The sequence below is a fragment of the Mastigoproctus giganteus genome, chromosome 10 (genome assembly GCF_048544385.1).
Source record: "Mastigoproctus giganteus isolate SK-2022 chromosome 10, ASM4854438v1, whole genome shotgun sequence".
Lineage (NCBI taxonomy): Eukaryota > Metazoa > Arthropoda > Arachnida > Uropygi > Thelyphonidae > Mastigoproctus > Mastigoproctus giganteus.
In genome coordinates, this window is record NC_143584.1 from 117296023 (window position 1) to 117313737 (window position 17715).

General features: G+C 36.4%; 1 protein-coding gene across 4 annotated transcripts in view; it reads left to right on the plus strand.

Annotated features, from left to right (window-relative positions):
• The window catches only part of unc-104 (kinesin family member unc-104), a 1041320-nt gene that overhangs the window by 728728 nt on the left and 294877 nt on the right, over window positions 1-17715 (plus strand). For all 4 annotated transcript variants that reach the window (XM_090382707.1, XM_090382708.1, XM_090382709.1 and 1 more), the window contains one exon: window positions 7552-7703. In XM_090382707.1, the coding sequence (XP_090238833.1) occupies window positions 7552-7703 (152 nt within the window). The remainder of the gene's footprint in view (window positions 1-7551; window positions 7704-17715) is intronic.

Consider the following 17715-nt stretch of genomic DNA (forward strand, 5'->3'; position numbering starts at 1 on the left):
TATGTGTTTGCGTACATATACTCGCTGCCTCCCCTTTTAATTCTCTCTCTCTCTCTCTAGTCCTAAATTAAGAACTTAACCTAATGTAGTGCAAAATAAAAGATTTATAGACTTGCATTACAAGGAATGCCCTAGGTTGTGACAGCTTCAAATAAGAAATTTCCAAAACCTCTGACAACGAGTAACTATGTTTCACGTTTTGTATGTCGATCATAAATAACAGAAAATAAACATTCAAACTAAATAAACATTTTATTTCCAGGCTTTCACATACCGACTGTATAACACATTTGAAAGTCTACGTTGACAGGATATTAACCACTGTTGTTCTGCAGGTTGCTTAAGTTGGCTTTCCTATATAGCTTACTTTCAGGAATTCTATCAACTTTGAATTACAGTGGCAGAGCTTTCCTTACATGTCAAGAATTTACAGTTGGAGAATTAAGTGCAATGTTGAGTCAGTTTGGTGTGACATAAGCACTGGGAAAGCAAAAATGAGAGTACGAGTATGTTATAGGCCTAATGACTCTGATGAGTACAATGAACAACTGTGTAGAGAAATAGTGTGGGCCAGTAAATCATAATGTCTTATAAAGGGGGATTTTAACTTTCCAGATATCGACTGGAACTTGTGGGTTGGTCACTCTAGCTAGACTTTTGTAGATTTATTGGATGACTATTTTCTACAGCAGCATAGTGGAGAGGCAACCAGTTAGAGTAATACTCTTGATCTGATTATCATCAGTGATTATTCATGTGTTAAGAATCTGCAGATAAAAGAACAGCTAGGTGGCAGTGACGACAGTGTACTGATTTGAGATTTACTTAAAGATGTAAATACCATCAGAAGCAAAGTGAAAGATTTTTGCACTTGTAATGGTGGTCTCAGACAGTTTTTAAATTCTGTGCAGTGGGACCAATTGATGATGTAACCAACAGCAAATTCTAAATGGGAACATTCAAGGAATTAATCTTGGAAGTTACTAGGCTTTCCATACCAACTAAGAAATACCCTTCAAGGTTTAGGCCTAAATGGATATCAGATGAACTGAAATTCATGACAGAGATGAAAAATGCATGGGATGCATATAAATTATCATGCGACACAGAAGCTTATGGTAACATAAGCTAGTCTGTAATCAAGTCTCAAAGGAGGATAGGCAAGGAAAGGTAGATTACGAGAACTCTTTGCCAAAGGATGCAAAGAAAAACAGCAAAGGCTTCTTTACTTATGTAAACTCTAGAAGGAAAGGGATGAATCAGATTGGTGCACTTGATATAAATGGTTCTACTGTTGATGACCTGCTCAGATAGCTGACAAACTGAACAAGTATTTTGCATCTATATTCACACATGAGGAATACTTCTGTAGGGAAGTGCAGGACAAAAGCTTATTAAACTCTAATAGGGAGCTTAATTGTTTAGTAATAACTGAAAGAAAAGTGGAGGAGAAATTGTTGAAGTTAAACATAAGGAAGGCACCTGTGGTAGATGGGATCTATCCAGTTATATTAAAGGAGGTAGCAAAGGAAGCAAGCAAACCCTTAGCCACGTTGGACTCAATGGAGGTCCCCACGGACTGGAGATGTGCAAATGTATCTCTGATTCACAAAGGTTAATCCAAGGATGACACGAGTAATTACACACCTGTTAGCTTAACTTCTGTTCTGGCAAAAATAAAGGAGTCACTGGTTAAAGAACCATTGCAGGATCATCTAGACAAGACTTCAGTAATAATTCAGACATAGCATGGGTTTGTCAAGGGGAAGTCTTGTCTGACCAATTTTATTGGATACTCTGATGCGGTCACACAGAAATTTGATGCAAAAATTAATTTCATTATTACATACTTGGATTTCATTAAAGCTTTTAATACTGTTGCATACTGTGGGGGGTGGTTTTCTTTTTTCTTAATATTATTATTTCCCTTTTATTATAATTTTATCTATCCTTTTTATTTCACTTATCCCTTTTGGTTAGTTCCCCTTTATTACAACCACCCCACTTGTGCATCTGACTAGTACCTACTCAGAAAATTCCAAGTTTGGGGGAACAGCTCTTGTTATATATATATAATTTTGAATTCCTTTAAGATAGGCTGGTGTTCAGACTAGCAAAAACTACACACATATAAAAATAGTTTATTGTAAATATTTACAAAGATACATCAACACAAAAGAAATTGATTAAACACATGACAAAATAATCTAATTTCACCTACTTAATACTACAGTATATAAATAAAATAAATAAATAAATAAATAATCTGTTTATACTCCGGGACGACCAAACGGTCAGAGGAGTTCACAAGATAGACAGAATACAAGAAACAGCACTGTATTCAGCAGTCACGGCTTGAACCCCAGTCACTCAAGGCACGTGTACTTATGCACCCGTGCACCTGACCACTAGGCTACGCGGCCTTTTTTTATGAGCATGGGTAAATTAGCCTATTGAGTGCACTCTAGTAGGTCTATTTCTCTTACATACATCATAATCAAAAATCCCTGCTTTTAAGAACTGATAATGTTTCTTCTTCTTTCACCTGAGCTAAGATAACTTTCAAAAGTCTGTTAACATTTCTCTTTCCATTACAAATCAATTTCTTACTCCAATAATTTGATTAATCTTCTATACTTTTAATTTCTGTATAAATTGTTACCCCTTTTTCCAACACATTATACATTGTAATTTGCAACTTTCTCTAATCCAGGTAATCATACCTCTGCCAATTTCTACAATTAAATGCTTGAACATTTCAAGACTACCATCATCTATCTATTCCCTCTAATTCCCTTCCAAAATTCATTAATCATTCACCTATTAAGAAGATAATTATTAACAAGGTATTACTCACTTCTCTATTCCCTTCCAAAATTATTTATATATCTATTAACTTGCTCTGGCTAGTGTCCTTCAGTTCATATCTTTCACTACTTATCATTACAATATAGTACTTCTTATACATGTGTCACAGTGTTTAGTCAAAAGTTCTGCTAAATCGGTTAGCGGGGTGTCTATAGTCTTTTGTGTGATGGCGAGAGTACTTAAGTAAAACAAATCACTTACTTAGTTGACTTTGCAGTACATCCTTCTTCCTTCCCTCTAAGTGAATAGTGGGTCTTTTCCATCTGTGTCGCATCTCACAATCACTGGGGGAGTTCGGCATGAGTTATAGGATTCCTTCTTGGGTCTCGGGTACCTTTATTTCTTAAGAACAAATTACTTTCATCTGTTCAGAATGGCTGTACTCCTTTTTGTCCGGCTTCGGATTTCATCAGCTTCAGTATAATTACTCTCCAGAATATCGGGCAGTCTTCTTTCCTTGATAATGGAGTTGATTCCTTCTCATCTACTTTAAGGGATCTGCAATTTCGCCCTTTCTCCACTACACTTGTTCTTCATCTCTTTCACTGCTTCACTTCAAGAAAAACTCTGTCTGGCTGACTAACTGTCTGACCTGACTGACTGACTGACTTCTGCATCTCAACTTCGTCTTTCCACTTACTAGGCTGTCCCTCTCACTAAACTTATTAAATCAACGACTTAACTTGTTCGTCTTCATCATAAAACTTGTCTACCCCTTTCTCCACTAACTGACTGCATTTAATACGTATCTACCCTCTCTCAACTAACTGACTACACATTAAAACTTAGCCACTTTTTCTCCACTGGCTATTTCATCTCAAAAAAAAAAACATTCTTTTACTTTTTTTCTCTCCAACTCTCTGACTGCTTCTTTACTCCTACATTCCCTTTTTGTTCTGCTCCTCCCACATCTTACTTCCAAGTTTGCCATGTCTGTTACCAGTGGCTCCCTCCAATCTTATACTCATCCTCATATTTCTTCTCCTTTCATTTGTTAGAAGACCCTTACTCAGCCTGCCCAGTAGCACGTGTTTCAATACCCCCCCCCTTTTACTATTCTACCAGATCTGCTCCCATATTGTGTGCCCTTCGATGTTTGCCGATTATCCCAAAAAAAAAACACTCCCCTCTCATCTAACGCCTTGACCCTGTAACGTTTTAAAAACACGAAACTCACATCTAGTAACCATTGCATCTATTTAAGGAAACTTAAATGCTGGTCAAGAAACCATTTGCACCTGATGGTATTCTGATTGAAGTAACTTTCACTTCTAATTTAACCCGCTCCATTTCCTGAGTATGACCCCGCATATATCTTAATTAGTCTGTTTGGACTCATGCTGCTTTATAATAGTTTTCTTTGTTTATTCCCCAAGTATAATGAAAGTTAATGGCTCGGACCCTGCCTTTATTTCTTACCCCTCATGAATTCACTATCTATTCACTGAATAATTTTATTTTATTTATTATATGCGATATTACTACTTTATTTAACTTGCAACAAGAATCAATTAGTTAATAAAACTAATTTCCAAAGTTTTTATAAAGATTTTATTTTGTAAGATTTTGTATCTTACAATATGGAAGACTAATATACAGATTGGAGCAGTACAGCATTAAGGGTAAGTTGCTACAATGGATAAAAGGATGGTTGAGTGGGAGAAGACAGAGAGCGGTAATCAGTGAACACTGCTCTTCATGGACTAATTTTATTAGTGGAGTCCCCCAGGGCTCGGTGTTGGGCCCACTCTTGTTTTGTATATTTATCAATGATATTGATGAAGGTATATCAGACTTAATGTCTGAGTTTGCAGATGATACAAAGGTTGACAGTTTGTTAATGACAATAATAACGGTGTATTACTGGAACAGGATCTAGAAAAGTTGGCAGATGGCCTGAGAAGTGTCAACTGAAGTTTAACATTGACAAATGCAAAGTACTGCATATGGATAGCAGTATCCCCAGAGAAACATACCAACTGTGTGGTACTACACTCAGGATAGCAGAAAATGAAAAGACCTAGGGTAATTATGCAGTCAGATATGAAGTTTTCTGAGCAGTGCAAACAGCTGCCACAGCAGGTCACAATGTCTTGTCAATGATATACTGGAATTTTGCTAGCAGAGATAAGGAAGTGATTATCCCTTTGTATAAGGTGATGGTCAGGACACACCTTGAGTACTGCATACAGGTCTGGAGGTCTAATTTCCAGAAAGATGTAGAGTTGCCAGAAGGAGTACAGAAAGGGGCAACATGTTTGGTGAGGGGTACGAAGAGGTGCTTTTATGAAGACAGGCTTAAGTTCTGCAAGATGCAACATTCAGGCTAGTCACCTTCAAGGTGATATGATTGAGGTGTATAAGGCCTTGAATGGTTTGAGCAGGCTCGGTGCTGATGGAATTCCAGCAATCAACCACCCGCCTTCCTGTCATTGTGGAAGTTGATAACTTAAAAAATTCGAGGAAGAATTGGACAAACATTTGAAGCAAATGGTTGGATGAAATGGGAAGGTTTTTTTTTTTTTTTTTGACTGGTATATTGACTGGTTTGCTCTTTTTCATCATATGCCTCTGTTAATGCTAAAGTAAAGGAAAATTCTATTACCTTTATACTGTTGTTTGCTTCAGCTGTTGGGAACAAATTTTACTGTACCAATAAAATGTAAACTATGCTTCTATATGTCTTTGTTTGTATAAGTGAAACCTGTATCTTCTTTCCAATAAATTCATCGGCTCTGGCTAAAATGATTTATTGCCCGAATAAAGTACATAACTAACATTTGCAGTTACAGTTAAAATAGTAAAACTTGCTGAACAAACAGAGAATGGCTTACAAGGTATGTACTGCAAAGTTGGATAAATAGGCAACTAGGGGAGATCTGATTGAGGTGTGTAAGGTGCTGAAGAGTTTAAGTAAAGTGGATGAGGAAGGTCTGTTCTCCTCCATAGGTGAGACAAGAACCAGAGGACACAAATATAAAATTTCAGAGAATAACCGAAGACCAAATCTCATAAAGTTCACCTATGGGCAGAGGATTGCAGAACACCAGAATAAGTTGCCTGCATATGTGGCAGAAGCAGTGAGTCTTGCTAAATTCAAAGCAGAATTGGATTGTTACCTGGTTGGAATGGGAACGGTGTGAATATTCAGATTTTTTTATATATATTTCCAACATGTGATGGAAAATAAGTTGTCTAGAATGTTGGTAGAAGAAAACATCCAATTCCTTGTATCATTTGTCCTTACTAATACTAATAGTAAATACTACTAAAAGTGTTCACTATTAGTATACATTTTCAACTTTTTAATGATTCTACCCACAAGCACACAGCTTATGGATTTCCAAGATCATTCTTTCTTTATTTCACTCTTCTCACTTGCAATAGGTGACATGTGACAATTGATATTTACAGTACCAAATGTTGCATTACTAGCAAGTAAAACTGACTTGCATCTGGAATTTCCTAATGTTTTTTTACTTCTAAGGATTATTTATTCATCAGATAAGCATTATTAATTACCATTTACAATCTAAAACATTTACTTTATCGTGCAGTTTTGTTTATCATTATAATAGTTTCTAGCATTCATATGAATCAATAACAGTGAGTGAAACTAAAGAAAAGTAAAATAAGAGCAACGTATCAACTCTGTGGTACTACACTGACAGTGGTAGAGAATGAAAGGGACTTGGGGGTGGTTGTGCAGGCAGATATGAAGTTCTCTGAGCAGTGCAGACGGTGCAAGAGTAGCTCATGGAGTATTGTCAATGATATACAGGAATTTTTCCAGCAGGGATAAGGAGGTGATTATTCCATTGTATAAGGCAATGGTCAGGCCACACCTAGAGTACTGTATACAGGTCTGGAGGCCTCATTTCAAGAAGGATGTAGAGCTGCTGGAATGAGTACAGAGAAGGGCAACAAGATTAGTGAATGGAACAAAGGGGTGCTCTTACGAAGAAAGGCTTAAGTTTTGCAAATTACAGTGTCTGGAGACTAGGCACCAGCGAGGTGATCTGATAGAGGTGTATAAAGCCTTGAATGGTTTAAGCATGCTCAATGCTGATGGGATTCTTCCTCTAGCTCAGAAAAATCACCTGAGAGGGCATAAATTAAAATTGAGGAAAGACAGATGTAGGATAGACGTGCGGAAATTTGCCTTTAGCCAGCGGGTGGTTGGTTGGTGGAACAGACTTCCATCCCTTGTGGTGGAGGTTGATAGCCTAAATAAGTTTAAGGCTCAGCTGGACAGGTATTTTGAACGAACAGAGGGGTGAAGTGGAAGTGGGCTTTTTTTTTTTTTTTTTGGTTGATGCTGCATAAGCTTGCTTTCTTGCATCAAATGCTTCTACTAATGCTAATGCTAAAATAACAGCTTTTCAAATTAAACAAAAGAATTGGTAAAATTCTTCTACACCATATTATTCAAATGCTTTTTTTTTTTTTTTATGAAACCCCCAAACGCGAGAGGTATTAGAACCTATAGTAGAGAGGGATGAAGAGGGATTGCTTCTTGGGAAATTATATTGTATAAATAATCCTTGGCCATCATAGTCTTCAAGGCCATATATTTGTGGAATTTTTAAATTTAAAATTATTTTGGCCTAGAATTATTAGAAAATATAATATGAAAATTAAATCTTGCTTTGAATAATAATTATTATTAATTTTTATGTTAAGGTATTTGCCAGCAGTAGTGGACCACAATGATGACAGTCCATGTCGAGGTACTTTTCTTCTTCATCAGGGGATTCAAAGACGCATTCGCTTCACATTAGTTCATGAACCAGTTCCTGACTTCCATTGGAAAGAGGTCCGAGAGTTGGTTGTAGGTGAGAAAAAAGAATAATAAAATTGAATTGAAATTTATAATATGATTTTATAAACTATGTTCTCTCTGCAAACATTTTGTTTATATTGCACCATATTTTTATAACTTTTATTTGTTTTTTTTGTTAATGTTCATTTTTATCTCCTGATTAATATGGCATTCTGAGATCACATCTCAGAATACCATTGGTAATAGCAAACATTTTGAGATATTTCATCTGTTCCAGAGTTTGATAGCCTTCAACAAGTGCCAATAACATTATTTAGCCAGCTGTAAGACTAAAAGATCTTTAAGACAATTGGACATGTGTGTTTTAAATGAGGATTACTACCTTAAAAACAGAAATTTTCTATAAGCATACTAATAGAATTAAATACAGTAGAACCGTATTAAGAAGTTTTCCAAGGGAGTTGAGTTTTAGAACTATTTACAAGGGAAACTTCTTAGAAGCAAAAATGACCCAAGAGTATGAAATATTAACTACACAAATAAAAATGAAAAAATACACATACATAAATTAAAGATGATTTTTCAGTACTATTTCAGAATTTATGAATATTTTACTCTGCTATGGGAACCATTTTAAACTGAGGATTTCTAATTGCTTGACATTCTGTTTATTAAACTCATTACCAAGTTGAAAGGCAGGAAAGCCTTTAAAATAAAATAAAACTACTAAGGAGAGATGAATAATTAGGACTAATATGGTAGAGAGAGAAAAATTTAATTATTCTTAAAGAAGTAGCATTAGCACTGGCAGAGGCATGTGATGCAAGAAAGCAAGCTTATACAATGTCAGCCAAAAAAAAAAAAAAAAATCATCCAATTCGCCCCAAAGGTTTGTCCACTTCTTCCTTGAACTTATTCAAGCTATCAACTTCCGCAATGACAAATGAACATTTCTTCCAGTAATCAACTACCTGCTGGCTACAGGTAAATTTCTGCATATCTGTTCAACAATTGTCTTTCCTCAATTTCAGTTTATGCCCCCCTCAGGTTTGTAATTTGAGCAATCCCTTCAGCATTGAGCCTTCTCAACCCATTCAAAGCCTTATACACCTCAATCAGATCACCTCATAGGTGCCCAGTCTACAGATGCTGCAGTTTGCAGAACTTAAGCCTTTCTTTGTAACCCCCCCCCCTTTTGTTTTTCTGCACATCAGTCTTGTTGCCCTTCTCAGTATACTCTTTCTAGCAACTCTGCATCCTTCCTAAAATGAGGCCTCCAGACCTGTACGCGGTACTCAAAGTTGTCTTGACCATTGCATTATACTAGGGATAATCACCTCTCTGTCCCTCCTAGCAAAATTCCTGTATATGATTGACAAGACCCCATGACCTGCTCTGGCAGCCTGTCTGCACTCACTACTCAAAAAACTTCATATCTAACTGTACGATTACCCTCAGGTCTTTTTCATTCTCCACTACCTTCAGTGTTGTACCACATATTTGGTGCATTTCTCTGGGGGTTACTGCTACCCATATGGAGTACCTTCATTTGTCAATGTTAAAATTCAGTTGCCACTTCCTGGCCCATCTTCCCAACTTTTCTAGATTCCATTACAGTGGCGTACTGTCATTACTGTCATTAACAACCCTGCCAACCTTTGTATCATCCGCAAACTTTGACATTAAGCTTGATATACCTTCATCAATATAATTGAAAAAACAATAGGCCCAACACAGAACCCTCGAAGACTCCATTAATAACTTTAATCCACGCAGAGCAGTGTCTGTTGATTACCACTCTCTGTCTTCTCTCACTCAACCATCGTTTTATCCATTGTAGCAACTTGCCCTTAAAGCCATACTGCTTCAATTTGTATAATAGTCTTCCATGTGCAAAAAAAAATTATTTTTTGCATCCACTTCCTTTGTGACCACATCATTGTATCCATTCAGATTGGTCAGACAAGACTTCCCCTTGACAAACTCTTGCTGTGTCTGAATTATTACTGCAGTCTTGTCTAGGTGATCCTGCAGTGCTTCTTTAACCAGTGACTCCATTATTTTTGCTAGAACAGAAGTTAAGCTAACAGGTGTTTAATTACTCGTGTCATCCTTGGATCAACTATTTCTCCTCTGCTCTACTTTGCTCTCAGCTATTACAAAATCATTTAGCTCCATTTTAGAGCTTAATAAGTTTCTGTTCTGCACTTCCCTATAGAATTCCTGGTGTGAATGTAGCGCCTCCGTAGCCAGGTGGGAAGGAGCAGTAATGCGTATCACATGCTTCTTGATTAGACCGGGGTTCGAGCCCGTCACCACCAAATACGGAAGATGCGGAAAGGTCAGGGAATGACCACCGCATATCCCGGAGCAATATGGCCTTAGTTGCTAATGCTCCTAAAAAACAACAACAATAGTAACAATGGTGTGAATGTATATGTAAAATACTCGTCAGTTTGTCAGCTATCTGAGCAGGATCATCAAAAGTCAAACCATCAATATCAAGTGGACCAATATGATTCATCCCCTTCCTTCTAGAGTTTACATAGTAAAGAAGTCTTAGTTTTTCTTTGCATCCTTTGCCAAAGATTTCTCATAATCTGCCATCACTTGCCTAACCTCCTTTGTGACTTGTTTACAGACTAGCTGAGATCTACCATAGGCTTCTGTGTTGCCTGATAATTTATATGCATCCCATGTAATTTTCTTCTCTACCACAAGTCTGATTAGTTCATCTGATATGTTGGTATGAAAAGTCTGGTAGCTTCCAAGATTAATTCCTTGAATACTTCCCATTTAGAATTTGCTGTTGGTATCTTCATCAGTTAGTCTCACTGCATAGAATTTAAAAATTCTCGAGACCACTGTAGTCACCTTTACAAAAGCAGAAACCCTTCCCTTTACTCCTGATGGTGGTTACTTCTTTAAGTAAATCCCACATCAGTACACTGTGATCACTGCCACATAGTGGTTCCTTTATCTGTAAATTCTTAATGCATGAATAATCACTGCTGATAATCAGATCAAGAATATTACTACCTCTGGTTGCCTTTTGGATATGCTGCTGTAGAAAACAATCATCCAGCAAATCCACAAAAGTCTTGATAGTGTGCGAGTGACCAACCCACAATTTCCAATCAATATCTGAGAAGTTAGAATCCCCCGTTATATAAGACTTCTGATTTACTGGCCAACTCTATTTCTCTTTATAGTTGTTCATTGTATGTCTAAGACAAATGACTCATCAGAGTCATTTGTCTTATAACACACTCCTACCCTCATTTTTGCTTTCCCAGTGCTTCACACCAAACTGACTCAACATTGCCTGGAAGCCAGCAAAAAAAAAAAAAAAAATAATAATAATAATAAATATAAAAAATAAAGAAATAATAATAATAAAAAAAGACTCACTCATGTGAGTTTGGGGGGAGGGGGAATACAAAGTATAGCACATTCATAATTTACCAAGATATATAAATGCCTTTGTTTACTAAAAACCTTGCAACTAAAGCTCTGCAAGGCACTAAATATACATAATTGAATTAATTAAATTAATTAAAAATTTATGAATTAAAAATTTATGTTCATTTCCAGCACTTAGAGGGGAACAGGCATTCTGTATGTTATCAGACATTCAGTCTAAAATACTGATGGATCCAATATCTTTCTATTTCAGAAGATTTAGGAGAATTCTGGTTGGCCTGCCTCCCTAAAATCCACTCATGCGCACCTTCTCGATGGTAAGCCCTGTTGCGTCACTTAGGTGGCAACGAATGTGTAGAGTGGTTCTCTTCAAGACACTTGGTCAGCATGAAGAGGAAAAGACCAAACCCTCCAGCATATGATAGCATGACGAAACAAATGGCCCTCAGTCCCCAGCGGTTTTCACTGCCCCTCTTATGGCAGTGAGTGGATCAGAGTGGAAGCAGAGCGTGCTAAGAATCTCTGGGTACGACCAGGCTGCCACTGTGCTTGGCTTGTTAGAACGTAAGATTGCTTATCGGTGAAGATGGATATTAGAGCTGGAAAAGGAATTAGAAAATGTGATTTAGAATATCATTGGTTTGGCTGAAACAAGAAAAAGAAATGAAACACTTATAAGTTTATCAAATTGAAATCTGCTGTACACCAATGGAAGCAGTGAAAGGAGTGGACTTTCTGGTCCATAAAGATATTATGGTCCATAAATGAAAATCAACATTTTGGAATTCAAAAGTACATCATAAAAAGTATAATCATTGAAGGGTGTCAAAACTACTACTCAGGATTTCTAAGAGGTACAAGCTAAAGGTTATAATGGTTTATGCACCACCATCGAACCATAATGATGAAGAGGTTGAAGAAATATACACCGAAATTGAGAGCCTTCCACATGAGCAGAAAACCCACTACACCATTATTATGGGGGACTTCAATGCTAAGGTTGAAAACAGACAAAACAGCGCAAAAAGGGGAACTGTAGGAAATTTTGGAATTGGTGAGAGAAATGAAAGACGTGGAATTTGCAGAACTCGAGGATTGTCAATGATGAACACTTTTTTTCAAGAAAAGGGTGAACAGAAAGTGGACATGGAAGAACCCAAATGGATTAAAAACTAATGAAATCTACTTCATCCTCAATAACAGAAGATATATTGCAAATGATGTTACCATTCTGAAGAAGGTAAATGTTGGAAAAAAGAAAGGAAAAAACTGACTTGAGTAAATAATACGAATGTCTTTGAGATAACAGAAGAGGAGAAAAAGCAGTATGTACTGGAACTTAAGAACAAGTTTGAGCTTCTGCAGACTGTTCAGGACCAAGATATTGAAGAGGAATACTACAACTTTCTGAAAGTGATAAAGTCCAAGAAACCTATAGGTAAAAAGAAATCCAAAGAAGAAAAAATTAGTCAAGAAACATTGTCATGATGAACCGAAGACGACAAATGAAGAGCAAGATAAACTGATAAGGATAAAATTGATTACACTGAGTTATGCAAAGCCATTAGAAAGGTCATAAGAAGATTTAACAAAAGAAAAGTAGAACAAGCATTAAGAGAAAACAAAGGACTTAAATCAGCAGCCATGAGCAGTAATACAGAAATACAAATGATACTGAAACTGAAGAATAGCGATGGTGTACTTATAAATAGCAGAGAAGGCATAATTCGAATAGCAGAAGACTACTATAGAGAATTATACAAGAAGCGAGGGAATGATGCCAGCAGTGGGAAAGATGAATCACAAATTAATAACACATACGACATACCCGATATCAATCTTGATGAGGTAGAACATGAGTTGAAGAAAATGAAGAATCAGAAAGCCCCAGGAAAAGATTAAGTTACTGTAGAGTTGTTAAAATTGGGAGGAAGAGACATGACACAGAAGCTGGCAAGACTCTTCACAAAATGCATTAGGAAAGGAGTGGAAGGAAGGAAAGGGAATGCATTAGGAAAAGAGTGGAATGCATTAGCCTAAGGAGTGGAATAATGCAATCATAGTTTTGCTGCATAAGAAAGGAGATAAATCAGAAATTGGAAATTATAGACCAATTAGCTTGTTATCTCACATCTACAAGTTGTTCACAAGTGTCATTACTAACAGATTAGAAAGAATACTTGATGAGAATCAACTGAAAGAGCAAGCTGACTTTAGGACAGGATTCTCAACTATGGATCACCTTCACATAATATCACAGCTAATGGAGAAAGTAAATGAATATAAAATGCCATTATACCTGGCATTTGTGGATTATGAAAAGGCATCTGACTCCATACAGCATAAGGAAAAATTTCAGGCACTGGGAAAGACAAGGCATAGATACCCCATATATTATGATTTTGGAGAAAATATATGAGAATGCTACCTCCTTTATTAGACTAGACAAAGACAGTAGGAAATTTAAAATTGAGAAAAGAGTTTGACATGGAGACACTATCTCCGAAGTTGTGTACTACTGCCCTTGAGGAAGCTTTCAGAAGATTAGGCTGTTTGCAGAAAGTAATCAATGTGAATGGAGAGTACCTAAACCATTTATGATTTGCAGATGACATTGTGATCATAAGCCATGATCCCAAAGAATTAGGGAAAAATCTTAATCAATTATACATAGTTAGTAAGGATTTCGGACTAAAGATGAATATGGCTAAAACAAAAGTAATTATGAACAAGTATGCCACAGAAAGGGATATAATCATTGAAGGGAGAAGTAATTGTAAAGGTGGATTCATATACTTATCTGGCACAAGTCATTAGTTGTAATAACGATAAATGGCTACAGAAGAATAAATTTTGGATGGATAGCATTCAGGAAATACTCCCCACCATGACTTATGGAAGTGAAACTTGGGCACTCACCAAAAGAATGGAAGAGAAGCTGAGAACTACACAGCAAAGAATGGAATGAATTATATTAGGAATCAGATTGTTAGATATGAAGAGAAATACATGGATTAGGCAGCAAACTCAAGTAAAGGACATTCTTATCAAAACTAAAGAATTAAATGGTCTTTGGCAGGACACATAGCTCGAAGACATGAAAACAGAATGGTATCCAAGGAGCTATAAGAAAACCTGGAAGACAATAACGGAGATGGACAGATGAAATTCATGAGTCCGTGTGTAGTAAATAGATGGCCATTGCACAAAACAGATGGAACTGGAAAGTTGAATTGTATTGCCTTAAATTCGTCCTGCAGTGGTTTGAAAATGTCTGATGATGATAATGACCAGCACTTAGTTCTGGTATGACCTGCCTTAAATTATGTCTATATTCTGTATTTTAAATAGTAATCATACAATATATGGTGCCATGTTTCCCCAGCACCACACAAACAATTGGGATTCATCACCAATCCAAATTTAAACAATTTATCATTCAAAGAACCATGACCTGTTCGTAAATAAGATAACTTCTTATTTGGATAAAACCAACTACACTTTTTGTTGTTAAACATTTGGGATAAATAGCCTTGTTACATTACCAGTTTCGCTGGTATTCCAGCGGTCTTGCCATAAGGATACAAGTTTTTTCATAACATCTTTTGTAGTAACAACACTTTGATCAACAAAATCACTAATAAATTTAAATAAGTGAATGGGATTCCCTTCTTAAGATAGTAGAAACATGCTATGTCAATAATATAATAATCCAAAGGTAGATTACCAGTAAGGCATTATTGGATACTGTTCTTCAGGCTCTACAAATCTCTAATAACATTAATCGCTGTATAAACAAAAGTTTATTTCTCAATTTAACATTGTGTAATCTTTTATACCAAAAAACCAAACCATATGAAACAATAGGCAGAAAAATTGCCTTATAATATAATGTTAAAACACACTTTTTAAACGTCAGTCTGAGCGAATAATTCTTATAACAGCTGAGGTAAAATTCTTAATTTTTTCACTCAAATATGATAAGTGGGGCATAAAAACAGCAATTTACTGTCTGAGGTGATCACTAAATATTTGGCCTATGTTACCATTGGAATTTGCTTCCTCTGTAATAAAGCTTTAGGTGGTCTATTTAAATCTAATTTTCCCCTAAATAACATCATAATTGTCTGTGATTGGGGTACTGTCAGCTTATGTTTTTGTTGTTATGTTATTTGGTTTTTAGGAGCATTAGCAACTAAGGCCATATTGCTCCTGGATATGCGGTGGTCATCCTTGACCTTTCCACATCCTCCATATTTGGTGGTCACAGGCTTGAACCCCGGTTTAATCAAGAAACATGTGCTATGCACTGCTGCTCCTGCTCACCTGGCTGCAGAGGTGCCATCAGCTTATGCTGGCAAGCCCACTTGACTAAACTGGATAGAACAATTTCAGCTCTATTTTCCAATATTCTCCTGGATTAACCAGATATACACACTGCGAGGTTATCCACAAAGGCAACCTTATAAACACATTCCTGAATTGTAACCAACCATTGATGTAACACTAAATTCTAAAAGATAGGACTCAAAACTGAGCCTTGCAGACAACCTCTAGATATAATTTTATTTTGAAAACTTTATGCCGGGCCTTCAACATTATTTGTCTATTTTCCAAATAATTATAAAGTACTCTATACAACAAATTTGTGCATTGTAAAAATCTCAATGCATATAAAATACTTGGAAAGCAGACACTGTCAAAGACCCTCCCCCCCCCTCAATTTCAACAAATATGACTAATTCGTACTTATGTGAAGACTGTTCAATATGTGTTATCAAATCTCTTATAACATCCACTACAGAAAAAATCTTTAGAGAAACCAAATTGGTTTACAAACTTAAAATTTCTTTCATAGTACATGCCCAAATTGGCCAAAAGAGAAATTGGCCTATATCCCCAAGGGTCATGTAATCTTTTCCCAGGTTTCTTTAATAACTTTAGCAATGCTAACTTCCAAAAGCCAGGAAAGACACCTTTTAAATAACACTTGTTATACATATTTAGCATTATCACAGGATATAGATCTAAAAATTTTGGTATTATACTGTTTTCTACCTACTCAGGACCAGGACATTTATTAACATTAAGTTGTGTAGCCACAATTTTCAAATCGTCATAAGTAAATAAAGAGTCATCTTCAGGGTCACTATAAGACTAGTTATCCAGTCTGTCTACCTATAGCTCAATGCTACCCATTGATCTGCTTGCTTCAGCTTTTGCCTATCTTCATTGATTACTTTGTCAGAATCATCTGTGGTATCTACTGCCATCTTCCCGGATAACATTTGTGTCCACAAGCTGCTTAGAAAGCTTAACATCATGGTAAACAGTGTTGCCCAATTATCAAGGCAACCACTTCAACTTTGGCATGCTTAATCCACCATCAATCAAGTTCACCTTCTGTCTACCTACATTGCTCTGCTATCCATAAGTGCTTTCTCAGACTTCTTGCTTGTATTCACTGTTGGCTCAAAGTCAGAATCATCTGTGGAAACTGCTGCCATCTTCCCAGATAACACTCTATTTGAGAAGATTTCCCACGAGTGCCATATACACAGCTCAATTATATTCTATAGAGCTAGCCCTGGACTGTTAAAACATCCAATTATCAAAGATGCACAGTATATACTAATTTTTTAAGTGCATTGTAGGCCTTATCTTTATCTGAGATATAATTCTCATTCAGTCCTCTTCAAGGTTTAGTAGATGCTACTTTCTGTTTCTGAGTGTTCATTTGATATCTACTTCTGTGGATTCCAAGCCACATTCGGATAAAGGGTAATGATCTGGCTGATTTCCTTCTGGAACTGTGTTGATGTAATCTAATGATCAGATCAGCACAGTTCCACAGAAGTCACAGCCTGTTAGTCCCCAATACAAACTACAGGCACCAATATGTGATATATTACATTCCCAGTGGTAAGAGTCATAACATGGAGAAGTTCAAATAAGAAAATCCTTATTCTTGATTAAAATATATATACTTATTTAAAATATATCTTTTATACTTGTTTTACTAGCCTCTTATCCATATACCTTTTGACATAGTGACCTAATTCTGTAGGTCACAAAATATTTCCTGCTTTTATCTTTTATATGACCTTGTTTTGGTGCATAATACGTCCATTATGTAACATTAGTCTTGTGGCTAATGTTACATCAAAACCCAAACTAACCAGTCAGACAGAAGTGGCAATTCCCCCAGACACATTAATATCAGAATGAGTTAAATACCTATCATCCATCTTCCAAGCCACATCTAGTAGAGCAAAACAGTAACACTCCAGTCACAGTACCAACGGACAATCCTTTAAGCAAGAAAGCACCAGAAGAATCATATAATCCAGATGCTGTTGAGGCACAACAATCACACCAAATCAGTATGAACACAGACAGTGGCAACCATGATGAAACCATGTTAGGTCTTCATGCAGAAGGACATGGAAACTGAATGTTGTTCTGATTTAACCAAGAGCACAGAGTTAGAAAAAGGAATCTGGATGCCCCCATTTTCCAAAAAAAAAAAAAAGGGAAAAGCAGACTTGAGCTTCACAAGCAAACCACTCAAAAAACAGACTAACTTGGCTTTCTTCTCAAAAGCAAAATAATGCAAAATAAATTATACAATGTAATTTCAG